The sequence below is a fragment of the Canis lupus genome, chromosome 13 (genome assembly GCF_011100685.1).
Source record: "Canis lupus familiaris isolate Mischka breed German Shepherd chromosome 13, alternate assembly UU_Cfam_GSD_1.0, whole genome shotgun sequence".
NCBI lineage: Eukaryota > Metazoa > Chordata > Mammalia > Carnivora > Canidae > Canis > Canis lupus.
In genome coordinates this window covers 2,143,814-2,167,812 of record NC_049234.1, presented here as the reverse complement: position 1 = coordinate 2,167,812, position 23,999 = coordinate 2,143,814, and the positions used below count along the sequence as shown (strand labels likewise).

The 23,999-nt window shown below is 38.0% G+C and overlaps 1 protein-coding gene across 1 annotated transcript; it reads left to right on the top strand.

Moving 5' to 3' along the window:
• The first annotated feature begins 35 nt into the window (after positions 1 to 35).
• On the top strand, positions 36 to 19,758 carry FBXO43 (F-box protein 43). The gene is given in 6 exon segments (XM_038555193.1): positions 36 to 548; positions 7,656 to 8,013; positions 8,016 to 9,108; positions 14,328 to 14,430; positions 18,786 to 18,989; positions 19,093 to 19,758. Coding segments are annotated over 5 exon segments (1,998 nt in total). The 5' UTR covers positions 36 to 548; positions 7,656 to 7,664; the 3' UTR covers positions 19,342 to 19,758.
• Positions 19,759 to 23,999: the final 4,241 nt, after the last annotated feature.

Genomic DNA, 23,999 nt, shown 5'->3' with positions numbered 1-23,999 from the left:
AGCCGGGGGCGTTCGTTTTGTTAGGCCGCGTGGAGAAGTGTTCGAGTTTTGTCCCAACTTAGTTCACTTTTCAGAAAAGCAAAGCATTTCAGTAGTTCCTCAGATGGAAGGAAGTCAGATATTCTGGCTAATGAAGTCAGTAGAAAGTAACACTTCTCCGGGAGGGCTGAGGGTTAGAAGAGAAAGCGAAGCGGCCGGTGCTCCCGGAGTCCTAGGCCAACCGTCTCTCTGAGGAACACAGAAGCAGCGACTCCATCGCACTTTTCAGATGGTTTTTGCAGTTGTTTGATACCTGTGCTGGGCCACTGGAGCAGCCACCCCCTATCCTTCACATGACTTCAGTTTTGCTTTGCGAAACTTTGGTCGGCTCCTGTCGTCCCTCTGTCCCATGCTTTTTACTCGTTTTAAAGCAAAGGCCGTATGAAGGCAGCTACATCAATTAATTCCACCTAAAACGGAGGGATATTGGTAGGGGTAACTATGCACTGACCTTCCTGCCGTCGCATGTATTCCTCCCTGGATGAAACAAAACCATCTGCGCAGCGGAGGTGTGTTTTCTGAAACATCAAAATCAGTGAGACTAATAGCTATTGGGGTCACGATATGTACATTTGTTTGCTGCTTTCACAGCAGGCTTTTACTTAGGAGGAAGAAGTAAATGAAGTAATCAAAATTTAGAAAGTCATCAGTTGTTAATAGCGATTATAGTTCAGCAGAGAAACAGGTTTCCTTCTCCCCGGCATCGGCAACGTCTTTGATTTCTTATTAAGCAGAATATATTGTTTGCCAGTCTCCCGTCCAGCCACCTGCGAACCTTGAGCTTCTTTTACTTCCAGAAGGAGTTCCAACTGATCTCACCTCTACAGATGGGGCTGGGAGATTTAACTTGATCTTTGCTTTCCAGTCTTCCTGGCTGTCAGTTATTTAATTTCCAGGGAAACATAATGGATTTTCTAGCTTCTTTCACAGAATGATGTACAGCATAAAAATTTTGACCATTACCTCTCTTACAAAGTACCTCACCTCTCAACCAAAGGGGGTAAATGCAATAGAACAGTCAAAATAGGCTTTCCTACAAGAGTTATTAGATAAAACTATTGTTAACATAAGAGAAAGATGATGGAGTGATCCAGAAAGTAATCATTGCAAAATTTACCAGATTCTAACTCTCCAGTTGTGGTATCAAGATGATTCTGGTACATAATTAGATGTCTATGGGGATCAGATTGGATCAGCACATGTAGAATGTAAATGGGTCTTGGCACCCTATGGAAGGGTAGGGTAATTACAAGTGTTATCAAGGAGATCCAGAATTTCAACAAGAGCCCATGTTGATGCTAGTTCTCAATCCAGCACCCTCTTTCCTATCAGGAGGAACCAACAGTCTTAGGATCACAATGAAGCATAGCCAATGTAAACTATTATCATTGCTAACAGCTTTTTAAAAAGATTTTATTTATTATACTCTGGCTTCTCTTCAGATTGAATAAATCTTTCACCTTTTACTAAAAAAAAAAAAAAAGATTTTATTTATTCATAAGAGACACACACAGAGAGGGAGAAACAACCAGAGGGAGAAGCAGGCTGCACGCAGGGAACCGGATGTGGGACTCCAGGATCATGCCCTGGGTGTCCCTGACAGCTAGCTCTCTTGAGAACTTACCCTCTGCCAGATATCACTGCATTTCCCTCTCCTAATGAGGGCAGATGTCTTGTTATCTTGGACACTAGTGCTTTTAACTCCTTAAAATATGGTAATGAAGATGCAAGTTGCTATTTTCCTCTCTGAATCTCTGTTTTTCATTTTCCTTGATCTTATTCTGCATAGTCTGAATGTCATGGTGATTGGAAAAGTCTTTATGTTTTGCTGGATGGTCCCTGTAAGAAGAATTAGATCTTGTGGAAAACAGGTTTTAGAATTTTGAGGTTTAAGTAATGGGGTGACATCCAAACTAGAAAAGGAAGCAAAAAGGCCAAAGACCATGGTAGGTAAAGAATAGGAAAATATAGCTCAGTGACTTATATTTGGGGAATATGAGTAAAGCCAGGACAAGCTACATGTAACTAGGTTCCCTTTCGCCCTTTTAGTTGGGGGGGCGGGCAGTAAAAAATTATTCTTTAAATGATAGGGAGTTATGATACACTTTTTTGTTCTTCCGTCATAATAAAATACCTAAAGAAAAATTAACTAGAGAAAGAGAAAAGAGCAATGTTTAAATGGTATTTGGGATTGTGTGGATTTTAAACCATAGACAAGGGCAGCCCCTGTGGCGCAGTGGTTTAGCGCCGCCTGCAGCCCGGGGTTTGATCCTGGGGACCCTGGATCGAGTCCCATGTTGGGCTCCCTGCATGGAGCCTGCTTCTTCCTCTGCCTCTCTCTCTCTCTCTCTCTCTCTGTGTCTCTATGGATAAATAAATAAAATCTTTAAAAAAAAAACCATAGGCAAAATTCCCTGCCCTATTTACATTATAGTGAGAGGGAGGATCAGACATTAAACAGGTAATACAACATTTTTAGGAGGTGATAAACTACACAGAGAAAATTCAGCAGAGAGGGAGGATTGCAAATGCTGTAGGGGAAAGGGCAAAATGGCCATAATAGAGATTTGTCTGAAGAGCTAGAGAGGGCATTACTCTACCTGGGTATGTGTGGGTGTCTTCAGAGAGGTGCTATCTTGAAGCATGTGTAATTCACCAATTCCTTACCTTAAGTCTTACAGGTGCCTGAAACTTAACGACCTCATACTAAGTTCATCTTATTTTCTTCCAAACCTGTCTTCTGTGCTTCCTCAATCCCTGCCCCATGCACCTGGTTCTGCTGAGTGTTGAGTCTAGCTTCTTCCCCACTGGCTTCCAGAGTCATGCAGTAGCTTCCTAAGTGGTCTCTTTGCCACCACCCTCAGCTCTTTTTCTTCTGTTCTCCATTCTGCCAGAGTGATCTTTCTAAAATTAAAATGCTCTACGATACCTAGAGGATCAACTTCAGACTCTTAGATGCATCCCAAATTCTTCATGATTCAGCTGCTTCCCCTTCTCAGAAATTTTCTTTGCCCTTTCCTCAAATCTGAGCTTCTAGCCATAACAAACTATTTAAAATCTGCCCAACTGTTTGAGGTTTCCTGCTCGTGCACATTTTGTTTTGAGATTGAAGTCACCTGTTGTCTGACTTTTACATTGCCATTTGTCCCTCGAAATCCACCACCTCAGGGCAGCCCGGGTGGCTCAGCGGTTTAGTGCCACCTTCAGCTCAGGGCGTGATCCTGGAGACCCCAAATCGAGTCTCATGTCAGGCTCCCTGCATGGAGCCTGCTATTCCCTCTGCCTGTGTCTCTGCATCTGTCATGAATTAATAAATAAAATCTTAAAAAAAAAAAAAATCCACCACCTCAAGTCATGGTCTTTATAAAGTTAGTTCCATCCGTCTTCTGTAGGGTTAGTTGATCCTCCTTCCTTTGTACTACTACTGTTCCTGTATTACAGCACTTATGAGCCCCTTGACATCATAACTGTGCTGTACTTATCTTTTATTCCCAGTACCTAGCCCAGTGATTGGCACATAGAGCAGAACTTCATAAGTGTTAGTGTGTTTGATTTTAGATATATTCCATTTTGGATGACCAAAGGGCATTCAGATGAGAAATAAATGTCCAGTTGGAGGAGACTGGTGGTAGCTGCTATTATTGGCTTAGAAGTAATGAGTGAAGTTCTGCACAAGAATTATGTAAATACATAAAGTTAAAAAAAATGCTGAGATGGGACGTCTCATTTAGGGAAAAGGCAGAGAAGAAAGTCAGAAAAAGGAGACTAGGAGGAAGCTGCCAAGAGCAGGAGGATGGAGCCTGGCATAGAATAACCTATCCAGTGAATAGCAGAAAATATCTCATCCAGCATAATCAAGCACAATCCCGTGTAGAGATACTGTAACCAAGTTAGTCGTTCCTTTCAGAATTCATCCTGTGTACATCTGTATTACTCAAAGGCGTTATTCGGTTTGTAACCTGCTTTTTATACCTGGCAATCTCAGGAAACATTTTCAAGTGAATATTCACGGGCATTATTTTTAATAGTATCTCACTGTAGGACCAAGTGGCCCTTAAAATGCTCCCCAAGGTGAGAATGGGGAGAGGCAGAGCCCATGAAATTAGGAAGCCTGGCTGAGCCTTGGGCGGAAGGCTGGGAAAGGGCGGGCTGAGCTTTGGTGGGGTTGGGAAGGTGGGAAAGGAGGGCTGAGTTTGGGTAGGGGTGGAAGGGTAGGAAAGGCAGGACCAGACCTCCGGGAAGCCGGGCCGGGGCCTGCGGGTCGCAGGAGGGCCGGCGGGGGCGCGGCGGGGGCGCGGCGGAGCCAGAGGAAGGGGCGGGGCGGGGCGGCGCGGCGCGTAGCGGTTACGCGAGGCGGGCGGTTCAAACGGAAGGAGGGAAACGCGGCGGCCCCACGCGAACCTGCGCGGGGGTTGCCACGGCGCGGCATCCCTGGGGGCGAGGCGGTGGCTCCTGCCTGGAGCACCCAGCGGCTGCCAGTGTGCCGCACCCCCCACCCCCGCCCGGCCGTGGCCCGGTGTCCAGGTGGGCCCGAGTGTGCGGGCCTTTGCTTTCCAGGTGCAGGGACAGAGGCGCCCCGAAGGCGGGCTCTCTTGCCGGCTCGCTCCTCTCCGGGGGACGCCCCCGCCCCCCGCCTCTCGGTGGCGTTCTGGGCCCTGGGCCTTGGGAAGGTCCGAGAGGGACGCACGGGGCCAAAAGACGCCCTGCTGAGACCGTTAACCACCTGCCGGCTGGGAGCACCTCCGGGAGTAAATGACAGCGCTCCGGCTTACGCTGCATTTTCAGAAACCCGAATTTGGGAAGGTTCCTCAGTTCCAAGACTAGCTGGAGGGAACAAGGATATTGAAATTACTATTATCTGGAAAGCAGAAGGAAATTCAGAATGATTTAGGCCTTGTCATATGTTAGGAATAATCCCTGGAGTGTGTATTTTATGTACCTTTCTAATCTTAGCAGCCATCATGCTGTCGCACGTTTCAATGGTCCAAACTAAAGTCTTAAATTGGTAATACTTTGGCATGAGTTTTAAAAGCAAAGTGAACGATTTTCTTGTTTGGAAGCTCACATAACTGACATCTAAGAGCTCAAGATTTACTGATGGTAAGATTTTCCCCTTAAATGAAAATTTGGTTTTAATATAGTTAAATAGTATTTCATTCTCTAAAAAGTGTTTTTTTTAATTGAAATATAATTGACATACAATATTATATTCGTTTCAAGTGTACAACATAGCATGCTATATTTTTATACATTTCGAAATGATCGAAAACTTGATAGACCTACCAAGGTCTGTTATCTGTTATTATCTGTCACTATAAAAAGTTACTACAATGTTATTCACTGTATTCCCTAAGATGTATATTACAAACTCATGACTTAGTTCTTTTATAACTGGAGGTTTGTACCTCTTAATCCCTTTCACTTATTTTGACCACCCTTTTCCCCCATCCCCTCTGAAAACTTCAGATTGTTCTCTGTATCTGAGTCTGTTTTGTTTGTTTCTAAGATACCACAGTAAGTGAAATCATAAGGTATTTGGTTTTGTCTGACTTATTTCACTGAACATAATACCTTATGAATCCATGCTTGTAGTCACAAATGGCAAGATTTCATTCTTTTTTATGGCAGAGTAATATTTCATTGCATATATGTACCACATTTTTTATCAGTTGTCTATCAATGGACACTTAGGTTGCTTCCTATCTTGACTATTATGAATAATGCTTCAGTGAACATGGAGGTGCATATATCTTTTAAAATTAGTATTTTTATTTTCTTTGGATAAATACCCAGAAGTGGAATTGCTGTATCGTAGTTCTATTTTTAATTCTTTTTAATTTTATTTATTTATTCATGAGACAGAGACAGAGAGAGAGAGAGGCAGAGACACAGGCAGAGGGAGAAGGAGGCTCCATGCAGGGAGCCCGACGTCGCACTCAATCCTGGGTCTCCAGGATCATGCCCTGGGCTAAAGGCGGCGCTAAACCGCTGAGCCAACCTGGCTGCCCTCTATTTTTAATTTTTAAGGAATTTCCATACTGCTTTCCACAATTGCTGCACCAATTCGCATTCCCACCAATGGTCTGTGAAATTTCCCTTTTCTCCACATCCTTGCCAATTTTTTCTTTTTTGAGAGCACATAGAGATAAGTATTCTCAACACCCAGGAGTCTGGTTTTAAAAAATGAGTATCAAGGAGTTTGATTAATCAGTGAACTGTTGAATCGGTAAAATTTATAAGCCAATGGGCATTTCATAATTTTGCATTAGTCTTTTTTAAATGATTTGAAAATTAAGTTTTGAAAAACCATGTTTTGTTTGAGACCAACATCTTGGAATAGTAGAAAAATGGACATGATGACAGCAGAGAAAATACGTTGGAGGCAACTTCAGTTGTGTAGATGAACAGAAAATAAGTAGACAGGTTTTTGTTTATGTATTTATATCAAGTGGCCTATGGGTGGTAGGGGAAGAGGATGATACTGCATCCCCATTTTGGTTTAACAGTTTGCCTCTGTTTCCCAAATTCTAGTACAATGAGACACCTAGTGGTGAGGTAGAACAGTTACATTTGCTCTAAGATTATGGAAGGGTTTCTTGACCTAATTTTAATTTACGTTACAGAATGATTCTCAGAGAGGGGGAAATATTCATGGGTGTAGGGGTAATTTGAAAGCTCATTATATGTCATTAACTTAATATTTTGAAAACAAAATTATTTCTAATTATAATACAAATTATAGAAAACAAAGTTCGATTATCTTGCCTGGTAAGCATGTACAGAAGAACAACCGAGATCTTAATGTATGAGATTTACCAAAATTGAATATAGATTCAAAAGGTTGAAAAACACTTAGATACTTTTCCCAGTGGTAATATTCCCATGATCATTTTACTGTAAAGAAACTTGTTTTGTGGTTGGAGTAGCAATTTGTTGTTTTTAAAATTCATTCACTTAGGTGAATGAGCCAAGGGGTCTTTGCAAAGTTATGAGTCTAAGAACTCAGACCTTGAGAATGGTCATGGGGGCTGTGACAAGCCTACATTACAAGTACGAATTACATTATCCTGGTGCTGCTTAGCCAAGTTGCAGTTGAATCTAGTGGCAGCACTCATTTGACACATTTCCAAAGACATGTTTAAAAATTGATATATAGTTTTTTAAGCAGCTTTACTAATATACCAGAACTTTGAAGGGAAATATCCAGCTGACTAGATATAGACCAGTACAAATAGGCTAGAATATTAATACTCTAATTATGTACTTTAGTGCTATTAAAATCTAAAGTAATAAAATCTAAAAAAGATGCTGCCAGATTTTTTTCCTCAGGTGTAGTTCAAGAAAATATTTGTGCATGGTGCTTAGACTATGCTTAGTCAAATAATCTGTAAATATGTATAACCCAAAAGTTTTGGGTTTTGTGATATTAAAAATTAGGTTAAGTAATATACACATAAGTATATATGAGTATATTTATTTTTTAAAGTAACTGTTTTTATTGCCATAACATTTTCTATTATTATCCATATTCATAGCAAGTAATGTGTTTTGGTGTAAGCTGCAAGGCTACTCATTTCAATGGAAGAATAAAATTTATTTTAATTTTGTGGAAACAGATTTTGAAGATGTCAGAGAGACATTCAAATCAAGCTTGCACTGGCGCAGAAAATGAGGTGGACTCTCCTACTGTCAATTTCAAATACTCCAGCTTCAGAGATTTTTGTTCCACATCTTCATTTCAAGATAGTGGCTATAATGAGTTGTTACAACCCTGCAACTTTGATAATACAGATAAAGAATTTTTTGGAAAGAAAGAAAAAGGCTTAACATTAACCCATGAACATCCTGAAACTCCAAATCTGGGTTTAACTCATCCTTTAGAATCACCAACTCAAAAAAAGAGACTTGTCTTTTCTAGGAAGGAACATGATAAAACCCCAGAACTCTGTGAAACCCCTAAAGTCAGTGGAAAAAATTTTTGCTGCGCAGAAGGTTGGACATATCTTTCTCTCTTCTAAATGGGGACTTTGATTCACAAAACAGTTCTCTAGAAAGTAGTATAAACCAAGTTCTCAACTTAGAAAAAAATATTCCAAGTAGTGCTTCAAGTTTTCCAAGGCAAACGAGTTTTAGTCCTTTAGTTACTAGTACATTGAAAACAGAAGAAGCCACTTCCAGCAGTCAAATCTTGAGACTAAATTTTTCTCAACAGAAAACTTCCACAGTTGATGATTCTAAAGATGATTGTAGCCTGTTTGAAGTCGAATGTTTATCTCCGATTCAGGGCAATAGTTTTACTGGAGACTCTATCACATGTGACCTTAGTGGTAGCAGTCTATTTATTAACAATGAGAATACATATCCCAAACTTCTGGGCTCCTCTGCTAGAGGCACACGTTGTGGAACAGATGAGAACATATGTGTGACTCCAGTAAGTAATCTTGTAGCAAACATTAAATTTAATGCAAGTCAAAGGCTCTCTCCTTCAACTGAAGTAAGGGGCAATATTTCAACACCTGAAGACAGTGGTTTTAACTCACTTTGTTTGGATAAATCAGAAGATTCCCTCTCTGACCAGGAAAGTTCTTTTCGAGAACTTCAGAAACATAGGGGAACTGTCAAAGTGGGGGACACCCTAAAAAAGTCGGGGCATCTTCGAAGGCTGAGAAGACTGTCCACCCTTCAAGAACAAAGCTCACAATCGGAGACAGAAAAGGACTCAGACTCTGAAGCAACACCAGAAGCTGCTTCAGATACCTTGGAGGATCAGCTGAGCAGTGACAATAAGATCTTAAGCTTTAAGAATTTATCAAAGACCCCAGCCTTGCAGCTAGTGCATGAGCTCTTCATGAGAAGCAAAAGAAAAAGATTCCAGCAAAATGTTGCACATGAATTCTTAGAAGACACGGATGGGGGCCAGATAGCTGTACTACAGTGTGTACTTGCAGGACTGATTGGCAAGAAAATGGGTATAGAAAAGGTGGACATCTTAACAGAATTAAAATACAGAAATTTAAAGCATATTCTTGCTATGGTTTTAGATTCATTGACTGCAGAAAGCCTATGCAGGTAAGAAATATATCGTCTTTTTTTTTTTTTTCTGAAATAAAACTTCCTTCCTAACACTTTTCTTTTTAACACTTTTTTTTTTAAGTTGGAAAGTTTTTCTGTGAGTTGAGTTGTCGTCCTGTTTTTTAATTTGTTTTGTTTTATTATCTCTATCTTTGATTGTTTTATACTTTATCAAAGGTGGTTTAGTGAACTTCCCAATAGAGCTTACTAATACAGTTCCTTCTGTTTTTTTTTTTTTTTATTTTTTTTTTTTATACTTGTTTTTTTTTTTTTTTTAATTTTTATTTATTTTATGATAGTCACAGAGAGAGAGAGAGAGGCAGAGACACAGGCAGAGGGAGAAGCAGGCTCCATGCACCGGGAGCCTGACGTGGGATTCGATCCCGGGTCTCCAGGATCGCGCCCTGGGCCAAAGGCAGGCGCTAAACCACTGCGCCACCCAGGGATCCCCAGTTCCTTCTGTTTAAAACCCTGTTTTAGGAGCGCCTGGGTGGCTCAGGTCGGTTGGGGGTCCAACTCTTGGTTTCTGCTGGGGTCCTGATCTCAGGGCTCATGGGGTCAAGTCCTGCCTCTGGCTAGGCTCCAGGCTCAGCCTGGAGTCTGCTTGGGAGTTCTCGCCCTGTGCCCCTTCCCCCTACTTGTGTGCATGTGCATTCTCGCAAATAAAAGAGACAGAGTAAGAGAGAGAGAGAGAGAGAGAGAGAGAGAGAACGTACAAGCTAGGGGAGAGGTATGAGAGGGGGAAGCAGGTTCCCTGCTGAGCAGGGAGCCCCACATGGGGCTTGGTCCAGGACCCTGCAATCATGACCTGAGCCGAAGGCAGATGCTTAACTGACTGAGCCACCCAGGTGCCCCCCAAAAAAAAATCTTAAAAAAAAAATCCTGTTTTAGAAGCATCAATATAGTCTTCTGGATAAAGTTCATGTTACTGCCATTTGAGAAGAGAGTTTCTAAATGTTGAACTTTAAATATTCAAGATAGCAAGCTATATTCCACAAGAGTTATTTAATGATTTAATAGTTCACATCCCACTGTCAGATTGCAAATTGTATTAAAGTTATGATACTTGGCCAGAAATAATGTAAAGTATTATGGTGACTAAGAAATGACAGCATACAAAGGATACCATTTAGTTATTTCATCTAAATTCTACAAAATGATGGTTAGCTTTCATTTTAGGGCTTAGTTTTTCCAGAGACCAAGGGAAGATGGATTAATTCATTTTTATTGCTAATAGGCAGTGGAATGTAATTACTTTTGGGAATTTCAAGAAAGTAGAAACTGAAGAATTTGTATTAATGGAGATTTCAGTGTATTGAATGCTGCTACATAATTAAAGAGAACCAGATATTTAGGAGTATTGACAGTGAGAGCTAGGGTTATAAATACTGTGTTCATACTAGCACTTTGGAGGAGTTGCAGAACTATCAGAAGACAAGACCCTTGGGAATGCCATACCAGGAAGGAGGGAACCCTTGTGAACAGGACTTCTGCAAGGTGACGGTTGGAGGAGGACATGCAGGAAAGTTTGTGAATTCGATTTTGATAGGGATATGTCAAGAGTTTGGTTCATAGAATCTTGCTGTTTTTATGGCTACTACTTCTGCTAAAGCCCTTCTTCACCTTTCTTCCACAAATTAATTGTAGGCTATTGTAGAGAATTGTAGGATTTCATAGCTGGAACTCTTTTGAGACATCTAGTCTAATCACATATTTTACAGATGAGAAAACTGTGCTCCAGAGAAGTTAAGTGAGCCAACAGCCTTTCAAAGAGATAGGAATATATCTAGGTCTATAATTGAGGCTCTGATGATGATGATAATGATGATGATGATGATTTTTGGAGAGGGAGAACTGGGGGTAGGGGCAGAGGGAGGGCAAGAATCTTAAGCAGTCTCCCATGGAGCCCAGTGCCAGGCTTGATTCCCACAACCCTGAGATCATGACCCGAGCTGAAATCAAGAGTCAGATGTTCAACTGACTGAGTCACCCAGGAGCCCTGAGCCCTCTGATTTCCAATCCAATGCTTTCCCACAAACTCATATTAAGATTTAAGGCCTTTCTAAATAAACGTGATTGGGAATGTACTTGGTGCAACCCATGTAGTATAATAAATAGTGTACCTGTATGTATGTGTCTTAAAAAAAATGTTCAATGAGATAAATTGTTTAAAAAAAATCCAGGAGATATGGCTGAAATACAGAATTTTATTTTTATATGCTGTAGTGTTTGGATAGAGACCAAGTGAAAAACTTGGGTGATACTTTTGGATGCTCACTTGTGGGAGCAGGTGATATTCAGTCATATTTTTGTAATTACCTCTTCTCCGCAGCCCTCCAAATGTATAGTATTTGTACTGCAGGATGTAAGTATAATGTTAGCAGTGTTTATTTTTGGTAACGTGAGAGACTATGGTCGGTTGAAATAACTGTGGCAAATACCCAGTTACATAGTTCATTTCTTCCCGATTAATGGGTGACTTTCTGCCTTTTCCTCTCCATCACTGATATAAGACACATGTATTGGTTTAGGGAGAGGCAAGGCAACTGAAGTGGCCATGGTAACTGGAAGAACAGTAGTGTTAACAACTCAAGTATTATCTCCATAACAACAAGTGACCTTTTTTTAATTGTCTGACCTTTTATTCCCTTGGAGTGATTTAAGTAATAAAAAAGACCAGAGAGGGATCCCTGGATGGCTCGGTGGTTTAGTGCCTGCCTTTGGCCTGGGGCATGATCCTGGAGTCCCAGGATCAAGTCCCACATCAGGTACCCTGCATGGAGCCTGCTTCTCCCTCTGCCTGTGTCTCTGCCTCTCTCTCTCTCTCATGCTCTCTCTGTGTCTCTCATGAATAAATAAATAAATAATCTTTAAAAAATACCAGAGAGATTATCTATTTTTAATAATCAGTAAAGCCAAAGTTACTGATAAATAGGCAATCACTGGATATAAATTGTATTTTTTCCTTTTGTTTAATTGGAGATAAATAGTTTTATTTTCAAAAACAAAAGTATAGTGATTCCAGGTAAGAGTGACTATTCTTTGAAATTTTTATTTTTTTAATATATATATTTTTTTATTGAAGTTTGATTTGCCAACATATAGTATAACACCCAATGCTCATCTCGTCAAGTGCCCTCTTCAGTGCCTGTCACCCAGTCATTCCATCCCCCCACCTGCCTCCCCTCCCACTACCCCTTGTTCATTTCCCAGATTAGGAGTCTCTCATGTTTTGTCACCCTCTCTAATTTTTCCCACTCATTTTCCCTCCTTTCCCCTATAATCCCTTTCACTCTTTCTTGTATTCCCCCACATGAGTGAAACCATATAATGATTGTCTTTCTCCAATTGACTTACTTCACTCAGCATAGTATGCTCCAGTTCAATCCACATTGAAGCAAATTCGTCCTTTCTAATGGCTGAGTAGTATTCCATTTTATATATAGAGCACATCTTCTTTATCCATTCATCTGTTGATGGACATCGAGGCTCCTTCCACAGTTTTGCTATTGTGGACACTGCTGCTATGAACATTGGGGTGCAGATGTCCTGGCATTTCACAGCATCTGTATCTTTGGGGTAAATCCCCAGTAGTGCACTTGCTGGATTGTAGGGTAGCTCTATTTTTAACTCTTTGAGAAACCTCCACACAGTTTTCCAGAGTGGCTGTACCAGTTTGCATTCCTACCAACAGTGCAAGAAGGTTCCCCTTTCTCCACATCCTCTCCAACATTTGTTGTTTCCTGTCTTGTTAATTTTCACCATTCTCACTGGTGTTGAGGTGGTATCTCATTGTGGTTTTGATTTGTATTTCCCTGATGGCAAGTGATGTGAAGCATTTTCATGTGCTTGTTGGCCATGTGTATATCTTCTTTGGTGAAATTTCTGTTCTTGTCTTTTGCCCATTTCATGATTGGATTGTTTGTTTCTTGGGTGTTGAGTTTAATAAGTTCTTTTTGGATCTTGGATACTAGCCTTTTATCTGATAGTCATTTGCAAATATCTTCTCCCATTTTGTGGGTTGTCTTTTAGTTTTGTTGACTGTTTCTTTTGCTGTGCAGAAGCTTCCTATCTTGATTAAGTCCCAATAGTTCATTTTTGCTTTTGTTTCCCTTACCTTTATAGATGTATCTTGAAAGAAGTTATTGTGCCCAAGTTCAAAAAGAGTGTCGCCTGTGTTCTTCTCTAGGATTTTGATTGATTCTTATCTCACATTTAGATCTTTCATCCATTTTGAGTGTATTTTTGTGTATGGTGTAAGAGAATGGTCTAGGTTCATTCTTCTGCACGTGGCTGTCCAATTTTCCCAGAACCATTTATTGAAGAGAGCGTCCTTTTTCCCATGGATATTCTTTCCTGCTTTGTTGAATATTAGTTGACCATACAGTTGAGGGCCCATTTCTGGGTTCTCTATTCTGTTCCATTGATCATTGTGTCTGTTTTTGTGCCAGTACCACACTGTCTTGATGATTTTTTTAAAAAAATATTTTATTTATTCATGAGAGACACAGAGAGATAGAGAGGCAGAGACATAGGCAGAGGGAGAAGCAGACTCCATGCAGGGAGCGCAATGTGGGACTTGACCCTGGAACTCTAGGATCATGCCCTGAGCTGAAGGCAGACGTTTAACCACTGAGTCATTCAGGCGTCCCTAAATTGGACTCTTTTTCTTTAACTTCTTCATTCTCATCAACTTTGGTTTATAAAATAGGAACTTTGTAGTGCTACCAATTAATGATTGTATTTAGCACTTAGTACATCCAATGAATTATTGATAGTTCTTATGTTTGTTTAATCAAAATGATAGACTTGTTAAGTACCTTAAATAGGAGGAATAGATAGAAACCTCTTGTGCTGTATAAATGATAATCGTTTTCTACATGTTGTGTTCCAGGTTTTTAATTTTAGTCTCACATTTGAAGTTAAAAATCCTCTTAGTCTCCCAGTGGACTCATATTACCTTAATAGGAAACTATGTTTTCCCCTTAATCATTTATAAGATAATCTATTGATATAATGCTGACATATATTTAGTATTTTAATGGGATAAAACAATATGAAATGATGTACATCAAGTCATACTTTTAATGTAAATTTTTAGGTTGAAATTTACTGTCCAAAATCTTTAAAGCAAGTTTTTCTTATTAATTGCCAAATGCAAAAAATGTTAATTTTGTGGAATGTATATAAAATGAAGACCAATTTTTTTATTATAGTGTTTGGAAAGTGAGCAGAAATTGGCGTGAAATTATTGTTCAAGATAAAAAAGCAAATCGGAGGAGGAAATTTTATATCTCACAACTGAAAACAGATTCTGAGGTAATGTATATAATACTTTCCTCAAATGGATTTATAAAAATAATAATCAAAAAAAATTTTAAAAATAAAATAAAAATGATAAAAATAATAATCTAATATTGTTGGACAACCTAATATGGTTTTCCTGCTATCTTTTGGCCCTTTTCACTTAGCAAACATTCACTCATGAATGTTTTACTTTTCCCAAACTCCATTTCCTTCCAGTCCATAAATGTAGACTACCTAGCATCAAGAGCGTCTTGAGGGGTTTTGTTGTTTAGGTGTGTGTGTTGTTAGCAGGGTTTTAATACCAGTGCTATGCTGGATCCTATTCGTAAGTAGATATCCTCATAACACTTTGTATCCAGTCTTTTGAGTGGATTATTATGTGCCACTTGCTCAGATTGCAATGGTGAGTCTTTCTGAAATGGTCCCTGTTCATGTCCTGGGGATGATATGAATAAACAGGTGATTACAATACAGATGTGTTGGGAAGCCCAGAGTTAGTTCTTTTGGAACATTTAAAAGGAGTATTTGATACTTGGGTATCAAGAGAAGGCTTTTCAGAAAAGTACAACTCAGCTGAGACTTGAAGGATGAGGGAGTGAGTGAGTGGCTAGCCAGGTGAAGACAGGGAGGAGTGTTTCAGCAGAGAGAATAGCATAGAGGAAGGCCTGGAAATGAGTGACTGTGGCAGATTAGTACTGGTAAAGCACCATTAGCTTGTATTTTCTTGAAGATTTGAGAACCAGATTTGAAGTTACAGGAAAAGTCCTGCAGAAGCTGATTAAGTCTTCCTAGGGATACTACTTTGTGTAATAGTCATCTGATGACTCTGGCATCCATATGTATGGTATATGCAATTTTTAGACCTTTCTTAGCAATCAATACCAAAAGAAATTCCATGAGAATTCTTGTTCTTGTTCTAGAGAAAAGCATTCAATAACAAGTAAATCTCTAATTTGACAATATAATAATTGAGATGAAACATGGTATAAATAAATATAAATACCTAGATAGATTGGTGGATTTCTCATTACAGTGAAATATTAGGGACTGTACTTAACTTAATGTTGACTTTCTGTTTTACTTTGAAAAAAAGTTTTACCTTCTCACCTATGATATTGCCTTACAACTTACTCACAGCTCCTGGCTACTTATTGCTGTTGCTTATAAGAGAGAAAATATTAATTGCCTTCTTAAATTCTTATGTTTTTAGAGTGCTGCTCTATATGCTAAGGACTTACTTAAAAAACAATTTTTAAGTAAGTATCTATTAATATTAAACCGTTAGCTCCATGTACATTGTACATCCTACAAGGAAAGAAACGTGGTTGTGTTTGGCAACACTTCAGGTAATTCTAGATAAAATATTCTGTCTTTGTATCCTGGCCACTGCTTTTTTTTTTTTTTTTTTTTTTTCCAACTTTATTTCTTGAAGGACTATACATTCTCCCTTACTTGGATTTTTTTTCTTATTTTGGTTTCTTTTTTAGATTTTTTTGTTTCAGAGTAAAACAAATACATGGTTTAAAAAAGTTGGCTGGGATCCCTGGGTGGCGCAGCGGTTTAGCGCCTGCCTTTGGCCCAGGGCGTGATCCTGGGGACCCAGGATCAAATCCCACGTCAGGCTCCCGGTGCATGGAGCCTGCTTCTCCCTCTGCCTCTCTCTCTCTCTCTCTGTGTGTGTGCGACTATCATAAATAAATTTAAAAAAAATTTTTTTTAAATAAATAAAAAGTCAAGTTGGACTATGAGGCGTATAACAAAACACATTCTCTTGCCTGTCCCTTTGTACTTTTGATTCTTGCTCCAAGTTAGTCACTTTCAACTCTTCAGTTCCTTCTGAGATTTACCTCCACATTTCTAACTAGCATGGCTTTACTGCTCTTTCTTGGCTTTTTTCTTTAGAGAGTTTGTTCTCTAAACTCTCACCACTACTACTTACTACCCCACCCTCCTGTCTCTCTGAACTCCTTTCTCCTTTTCTACTGCCTCACTGATGTAATCACACTACCATTTAGGCACAAATCAAAACTAGGAGCTGACATTATTAAGACCATATTGAGATTATGAGTTTTTGACAGCTGAAACATGCAGTTCTTTATGATTACACCTTTTTTCCTATATAACTTTTTTCCCCCCAGAGTTAATAATTGCCCAGTTTCTTTTGTTTTGCTTAGTGTTTCTCTGTACAGATCCCTGATTCATCTCCTATTATCCACCAGAACTGGAAATCTCCTCTGTGTAAGTGCAGACAAATCAGGTATTCTTCCTGTTTCTTCTTTTCCCCAGAGATACCCTTCCTGGTGCACTTTGCTGTCCCGTTATGATATGGACTGGTTGCTTTCCACTTGAACTTTCCTAATGTCTATCATTAACTCAATGGAAACATCATAAGACAAAGTTGTTTGAGGGTTTTCCTCACACTTGTGTAATTTCTCTGAAAACTCCTTACGTGTGAGAGTTAGAAGGCACACACCAGTTACATGTAATAGGATCTCAATTTTATCTGTTTGCTTTGCAGCCATGAGAAGCATTAGAATTGGGATATGCTTTTTCCATCAAATTTCTTAATTTACTGTATTCTTCACTGTTCTTTTATAATCGTGGAAATGAACAATCACATGGCGACTCCACTCTCACATTTACATATTTTCTGGTAACACGATGTGACTATGTTTGAAAAATTTTGGCCTTCACAAACATGTGCCTTGGTTGACTGCTTTGTCTCCTATCGTTCAGAGATGGTAGCACACATTTTAAAGTCTAGGAGGACTGGGATTAGACTGTTTTATTCACTTGGCACCTTTATGAGTTCTGTAAATATTTGTTAAATAAATGAATGTTTATTCTGTGGCTGAAATCTATTTCAACAATGTATCTCTATTCATTTTTTTGATTTATACACAATCACTGTGTTTACCAACTGCATTGAAATCCATCAAAATTTTGGTATGCTCTTGTGTCCTGTACTTGTGTCCTAGGCTGCAAATTATTTATACAGATGTACTATAAAGAAAATATTGAGTCCTTGAAAAAACTCAGTTGTATTCATTCTAATTTTGGAAAACTGATATCCATTACACATATGCATATGTTGTTAAACTGTTAATCATGGAATTTTTCATGACCAGCTAATCTTACTTCCTATACTCATCCTTCTACAATTTCTTATATTTTCTCTCTCCTCACTGTTAGGAGCCAATTGTGCCAAAGGGAGACTATCAAGGGAGAGGAAGCACAGTTTTAGTTAAACACATGAGAAAATTCACTCAGTAGATTTTATTTTGATAATTGATTAAGAACACCAATTTGTTAAAAAAAACAAACAAACAAAAAAAAAACAACTATTTTTTCCCGTTATCAACTCCAACAAAATAGAAGGCTTATTGAAAATATTCACGGGGATGCCTAGGTTGGCTCAGCTGTTGAGCGTCTGCCTTTGGCTCAGGGCATGATCCCAGAGTCCCGGTATTGAGTCTCGCATCAGGCTCCCTCCAGGGAGCCTACTTCTCCCTTTGCCTATGTCTCTGACTTCTCTCTACTTCTCCCTTTGCCTATGTCTCTCTGTGTTTCTCATGAATAAATAAGTAAAATCTTAAAAAAAAAAACGAAAAAAAATTTCTTGGCTAAATATTTAAGTAATATGGAAATCCAGTTCAGATAAGAGATACCTTTTTTTCTGCTTTTCAAACATCAAATCTTGTTTGTTAAAATGTAAGTGTAAAAATGATTCCAGTATTTGCGTGTATTGTAGAAACTAGCCAAACCAATTGGATTTCACGGTCTAGCCAGGCCCATTGTTCTTCTGACATGTGGCTAAGGTAAGAAACCTTCAAGGAATTCCATGATACCCCATAGCAAATTTTACAAAGATTCACTTCTTCTTAAACCTTGACTTAAAAAGGGGTTGGCAAACTCTAGCCTGTGGACCAAATCCTGTTCATTCCTTCTGTTTTGAAAGTAAGTCGTATTGGAACATAGTCTTGCTCTTTCATTTACATATCTCTACAGCTACTTTTGCTAAAATGGCATTTGAGTAGCTGTGACTATCTGGCCTGCAAAATGTAAAATATATGCTATCTGGCCATTTTCAGGAAAAGTTTGCTAACCCATGCCTTAAATGGAAAAAATAACAAATCATGCAAACTTAAAGCTAATATTTATTGTTTTAATTTTGTTCATTTATATTTCTTTGACATTTAAATGTTAGATGAGAGAAAAACATTTTTTTCTAAAAAGGAAAGCTTAGGGAGAAAATTCTAGTGAAATTCAGTGTGAAATCACTTTCAATATTTAAATACAAGTGTATCAGAAAACTGTTCCGGAACTTTTAATATTACAGTATTGACCCCTCTTATCTTTTACCGCAGGGGGCTATATTAAATGTTGAGGATGCTGCCACTCGGCTCCATCTTATAAATCGATCAGCTTTAAAATCTGTACAAGCTCAGGCTAGGATACCAGGTTTTCAGAAAGGAGAAGTTTCAACATTTTCTCCTTGGGGAGAAGTTTTGACACCTATAGCAAGCTCTTCTGTTACTCACTTAACTAGTAAACAGGAAGAATATGTTAAGGTAAGTATTTATCATAAGTTATTAGAATTAAATATTTAGAGTTTGAAATAAAATGATTCTCTGTATGAAACTGGAAGATTTAGTGTGTATGCTTTCACTGCAGGTTGCCAAAACACTATTTATTGATGAAGCATTAAAACCTTGCCCCAGGTGCCAATGCCCTGCTAAGTACCAGCCATTTAAGAAAAGGGGACTGTGTAGCCGCACAGCCTGTGGTTTTGACTTTTGTGTGTTATGTTTATGTGCTTATCATGGGTCTGAAGAATGTAATAGAGGAGCAGCAAAGCCAAGAAATAGAAAAGATGCTCTTCCAGGAAGTGCCCAGAGTAAGCAGAATTTAAGACGCCTTTAAAGAGACTTTCAATATAAAAGAAGCATTCCCCCTAAACAATATTTTGTCTGACTTAAAATTATGATTATTTTGAAAGCATGGAAAATTTCCCATTAATGACAGATGATGATTTATTTCCTATTTTGTATATATCATAATCTATGTCTGTATTCTTTAGTGATGAGTTTGAAAAAATTTTATTTTACTGTGTCACATTTTCCCATTTTAATAAGTGTTTTTAAATAAAGAATTTTTAATGTTACCATATATATGTATTTAAGTGTTTCATGTAACCTTTGAAAATTGTGCATTTCATCACTCTGTGTTGAAATGTCCTTCAAACACTTTTTAAAAATAGTTTTCCAAATAATATTACAAATTTTGAACTTGAGACAGATGGCCTTATAGCCTTAGAAGATGAATATTTGACTGAAATGAAATATAAATAAAATGTTTTCAGAAGTTCTATTGAATTTTCTTCTATAATTTCAATAGTTAAATATAGTGAGTGTCATATGTACACAAACTTCTGGTTAAATAAAATTTACTTAATATTGATTACTAAGAAGATATAGAAAGTAAATTATTAGACATATGTTGCTATTCACCATGAGAATCTTAGTTAATAAACCCTTATAAATCATGCATTTCATTTAAGCACTTTTTAAAATTCCAGAACCATAATCACAGATTCCATTTGTTTAATCTAGCCTGGGTATTAGTATTGTGACAAATTTGGACTAGTTAGAAAAGATTTTTTTAAAAACAAGTAGTTTTAGACTTATTTTTAAATAAGAAAATGTACTAAATTGTTTATAATGTACCTCTTTCCAAAAATGGTTTAAGGTAGCATGGTCCATTTATAGAATAGCAGCAAGAAAGAGGTAAGTTATATTATTGAACAAATTGCTAAGACCAGGGGAACAATTGAAGATGGTTTCATGTTTTTTTTTTGTCTTTAGGTAACTGATGTGTGTATGTATCTATGTACATCATGACCTGAGCCAAAATCAAGAGTCAGGCACTTAACCAACTGAGCCACCTAAGTGCCCCTAGATAAAGATATATTTGGAAAAAGCTGCCCTAAATTTAAAATTGTTGTTTAACTCATTAAACATTTTAACTACTACATATTAAATTTTATCTATATCCATTCTAATTCCACGAAGAATTTTTGGAGGCTAAATATAAATATAAAATTGTCAGTTGTTTTTAATAAGTTACACAGTCTATAAATTTTAAATCAAATTTTCTGATTTAGTTGATTCTAATCAAGTTTAGTTCTTAGTGTCTATTTAGTTTCCTGAGGTATCCTCTACATCAGGGTCAATATACTTAACATTGTTCCATTAACCTCTACCATTGATTTAATCTGACTACCTGTCCTTGACTTCTCTTTCTGTGGCTTAGATCAAATCATATCTTCTGTCATATGAACATTTTCACTATTTTATGTTCTTAGTTTCTGCCTGGCCTAAATGCCATTCCAGAAGTGACTTCATATATTGTAAAAATTGCAGATCCAGTTTCATGGTATGTTTTTGAAAAATGAAAGGCAAAATACTCTATTTTATAGAATTTAAAATCTTTATTTTCCAATATCCTATGGATTCTTATTATTCTATTACACAGAAAGTGAAAAAGGAAGAATAAGCATTTCTTTTGCTTCTTTATACTTGAAATTGTCAGCATTGCAATGTAAGAATCTGGAATCCTATTTCCTGTCCATTAGGAAGAACTTTGCAGCTGTCTTATGTGTTGCAATCACATTGCCCTCTCCCTGTGACCACCTTTGTGGTCTTGTGGCTACCCAGTCTATTAGAATGAGAGAAATTAAAAGAATTGGGGGATCCCTGGGTGGCACCGCGGTTTGGCTCCTGCCTTTGGCTCAGGACGCGATCCTGGAGACCGGGGATCGAATCCCACGTCGGGCTCCCGGTGCATGGAGCCTGCTTCTCCCTCTGCCCATGTCTCTGTCTCTCTCTCTCTCTCTCTCTCTCTGTGACTATCGTAAATAAAAAAAAAATAAAAAAATAAAAGAATTGATCACTGTTGAAACTCTGTTACACTAATCTGTACTGCTGCTCATTTGGCTAAATATGAATAGGATGAAACAAAATACCATTTGTGGGGATAATATATGATCTTAATGTCCTTAGCATTATGCTGAATGACACTATAAAGCCAACCTCCAATTTTTTTTTTTTTTTTTTTTTTTTTTTTTTTTTTTAAGATTTTATTTATGAGAGACACACAGAGAGAGAGAGAGAGAGAAAGAGGCAGAGACACAGGCAGAGGGAGAAGCAGGCTCCATGCAGGGAGCCTGATGTGGGACTCGATCCCGGGTCTCCAGGATCAGGCCCTGGGCTGAAGGGGCAGGCACTAAACCGCTGAGCCACCCCGGGATCCCCAACCTCCAATTTTCTTGTAAAAAGTGTCTGCTTGAAAAAAATTCAACCAATCATAAGTTGAATGTTTACTCTGTGTTGGCAGTGTTCTAAATCCCTTATATGTGTTAACTCATTTATTCCTCACATTAATTCTGTAAGGCAGTTATTACCCTATTCCTTTTATTTATCAGGAAGCCAAGAATCAGGTTAAATAATCTAAGACCACACAGTTAGCAAGTGGGGGATCCAAGATTTCACCAGAGGTAGTCTGCCATTTGTACATGACAAAACTCTGCAGAATCTCCCTTGATAAATTCAATATGCATATAATTACCATGTCTTAAATGGAAGATTGTTTTACCATTAAAGAAAAATCTATTGGTATGCTAGGGAAAAAATTCTAACTTAAAACAGTTCTTCCCTAAAGTAGTTCCTTAGCTTGTAGTTCCTCACAAATTTATAATTTGAAAAATAGTGGATTGCATGAATATACTATTATCTGAGAACTCAGTTCCAGAGAAAGGCTCCTGCTTCAGTGCCAAGGTCTTTGTAACTTAAAGACACAAGGCATGAAAACAAGAATAAGTATTAACACATTCTAGTAATCACTACATTCTTACAGATTTTGATTATTGAGTGACATAAAAAATCCACCAGTTATTGATAGATCTCCATGTTCCCAAGAAGATTCCAATACAATAGGGATGATTAAATTTGACACTTTATTTTTATATTTTTTCCCATTGTTTAATAAAGACATAAGAGAAAAAAAAATACATAAGAGAAAGAATGAGTGTTAAATACGGGGAAAACCAACAGTTTACCTTCTACTGATCTAGGATAAGAACCTTTCTATTTTTGATAGCCTTGCTAGTTAATGGATAGAAATATTCTTTCTTTTGACTTCTACTTGCCTCTAGGAAAGACAGGAATTTCTTATTTCTTATCCCCTAGTTTGGAAGATAAATGGTCAGAAATTTGTGATAAGTGATATAAAGAGAAACAATACTTTAAAAATTACCTGATCATTTTATACTAGCATTTTTCCAGACACAAATATAGACGTTTACAATTATTCCAGGTATTTAAATACTTAATGAAGTCTTAAGGATTTGTTAGCAATAATTTTAGGGTAGAAGTGCTATTGAGAAGATAGTTTTCATACTACTTAGCACTGTGTAAAGCTAAGTTTTTCCATTACCTTTGCTTAATTTATGATTCACGAAACAAAACTCATAAATTTATGACAAAAATTTGCCGAGCATTTTCAACATTTAGTCTCTGTTTCCTGTTTGAATTATTTATGTGGCCTTGTTTTAAATTATGTCTCTTAGAAGTAGTATAACATATACAAATAGTAGTTTAAACATCTTAAAAGATGGAAATAACCCATTACTGCTTCCGTGTGGAAGGTAAATATTTCAAAGCTCACACTAAACCTTCCACAAGGGGGCACTAAAGGCTCATTTATGGTGATTTTAGCTTTCCTTCAAAAAAGTTCTATTGTGCTGCAGAAGCGAGCACTCCTTCAAAAAAGTTAATTTAACTTTTATTAATTTGACATTGATGCACTGTGACATTGCCAGATAGGGGAAATGTTCCTTGACTTAATTTTAAAAATGCATACAGAATAAATTTAGGTAATAGTTATTACTAAGAGTTGCTAATTAAAGTATTTTAGCTGGCTTGCAAGATTGCTCTGTTTTCTGAGATGACTTTTAACTGAACACCTTGTTGGCGGCTGTCTGTGCCTTGGCCATCTGTATTTACTTGCCCAACAGCTCTGCCCTCCTGGCTCCCTCATCATGGACAGTGGAGCCAGAGTGGAAGGAGCAGTAGAACCATGGAGGTGAGTTCTGGTTTTGAACAGTGGTGGTGTGCTACCAATTATTTCCTTCTGGCATTCTCATTTCTGCAGAAAGGTGGTGCTTGCTTGGTTCAGGTCCTAATCACAGCTTGCCTAGATTCTGTAAATGCTTCCTAACAGGTCTCTTTGCTTTTACTTTCTCCCCATCTAAATCTGTCCTAAATAGCCACTGCCAGGTTATTTGTACTAAAATGTGGCTTCAATTATGTTGCTTCCTATTAAAAATGTAGCTGAATTTAGGATCTCCTAATGGTCTTAACTTTCTAGCAATCTCTCTCACCATTCCATGCTGTATACTTTGTTCCAGCCAAACTAGACTCCTGTTTCCTAAATTTCCCTTCTGCTTTTTCCCACTTCCCCTCTCTCTTTTGCTGTACTAAATCCCATCAAACCAAGCTAATCCTTAGTTTCTTTCCATGAAT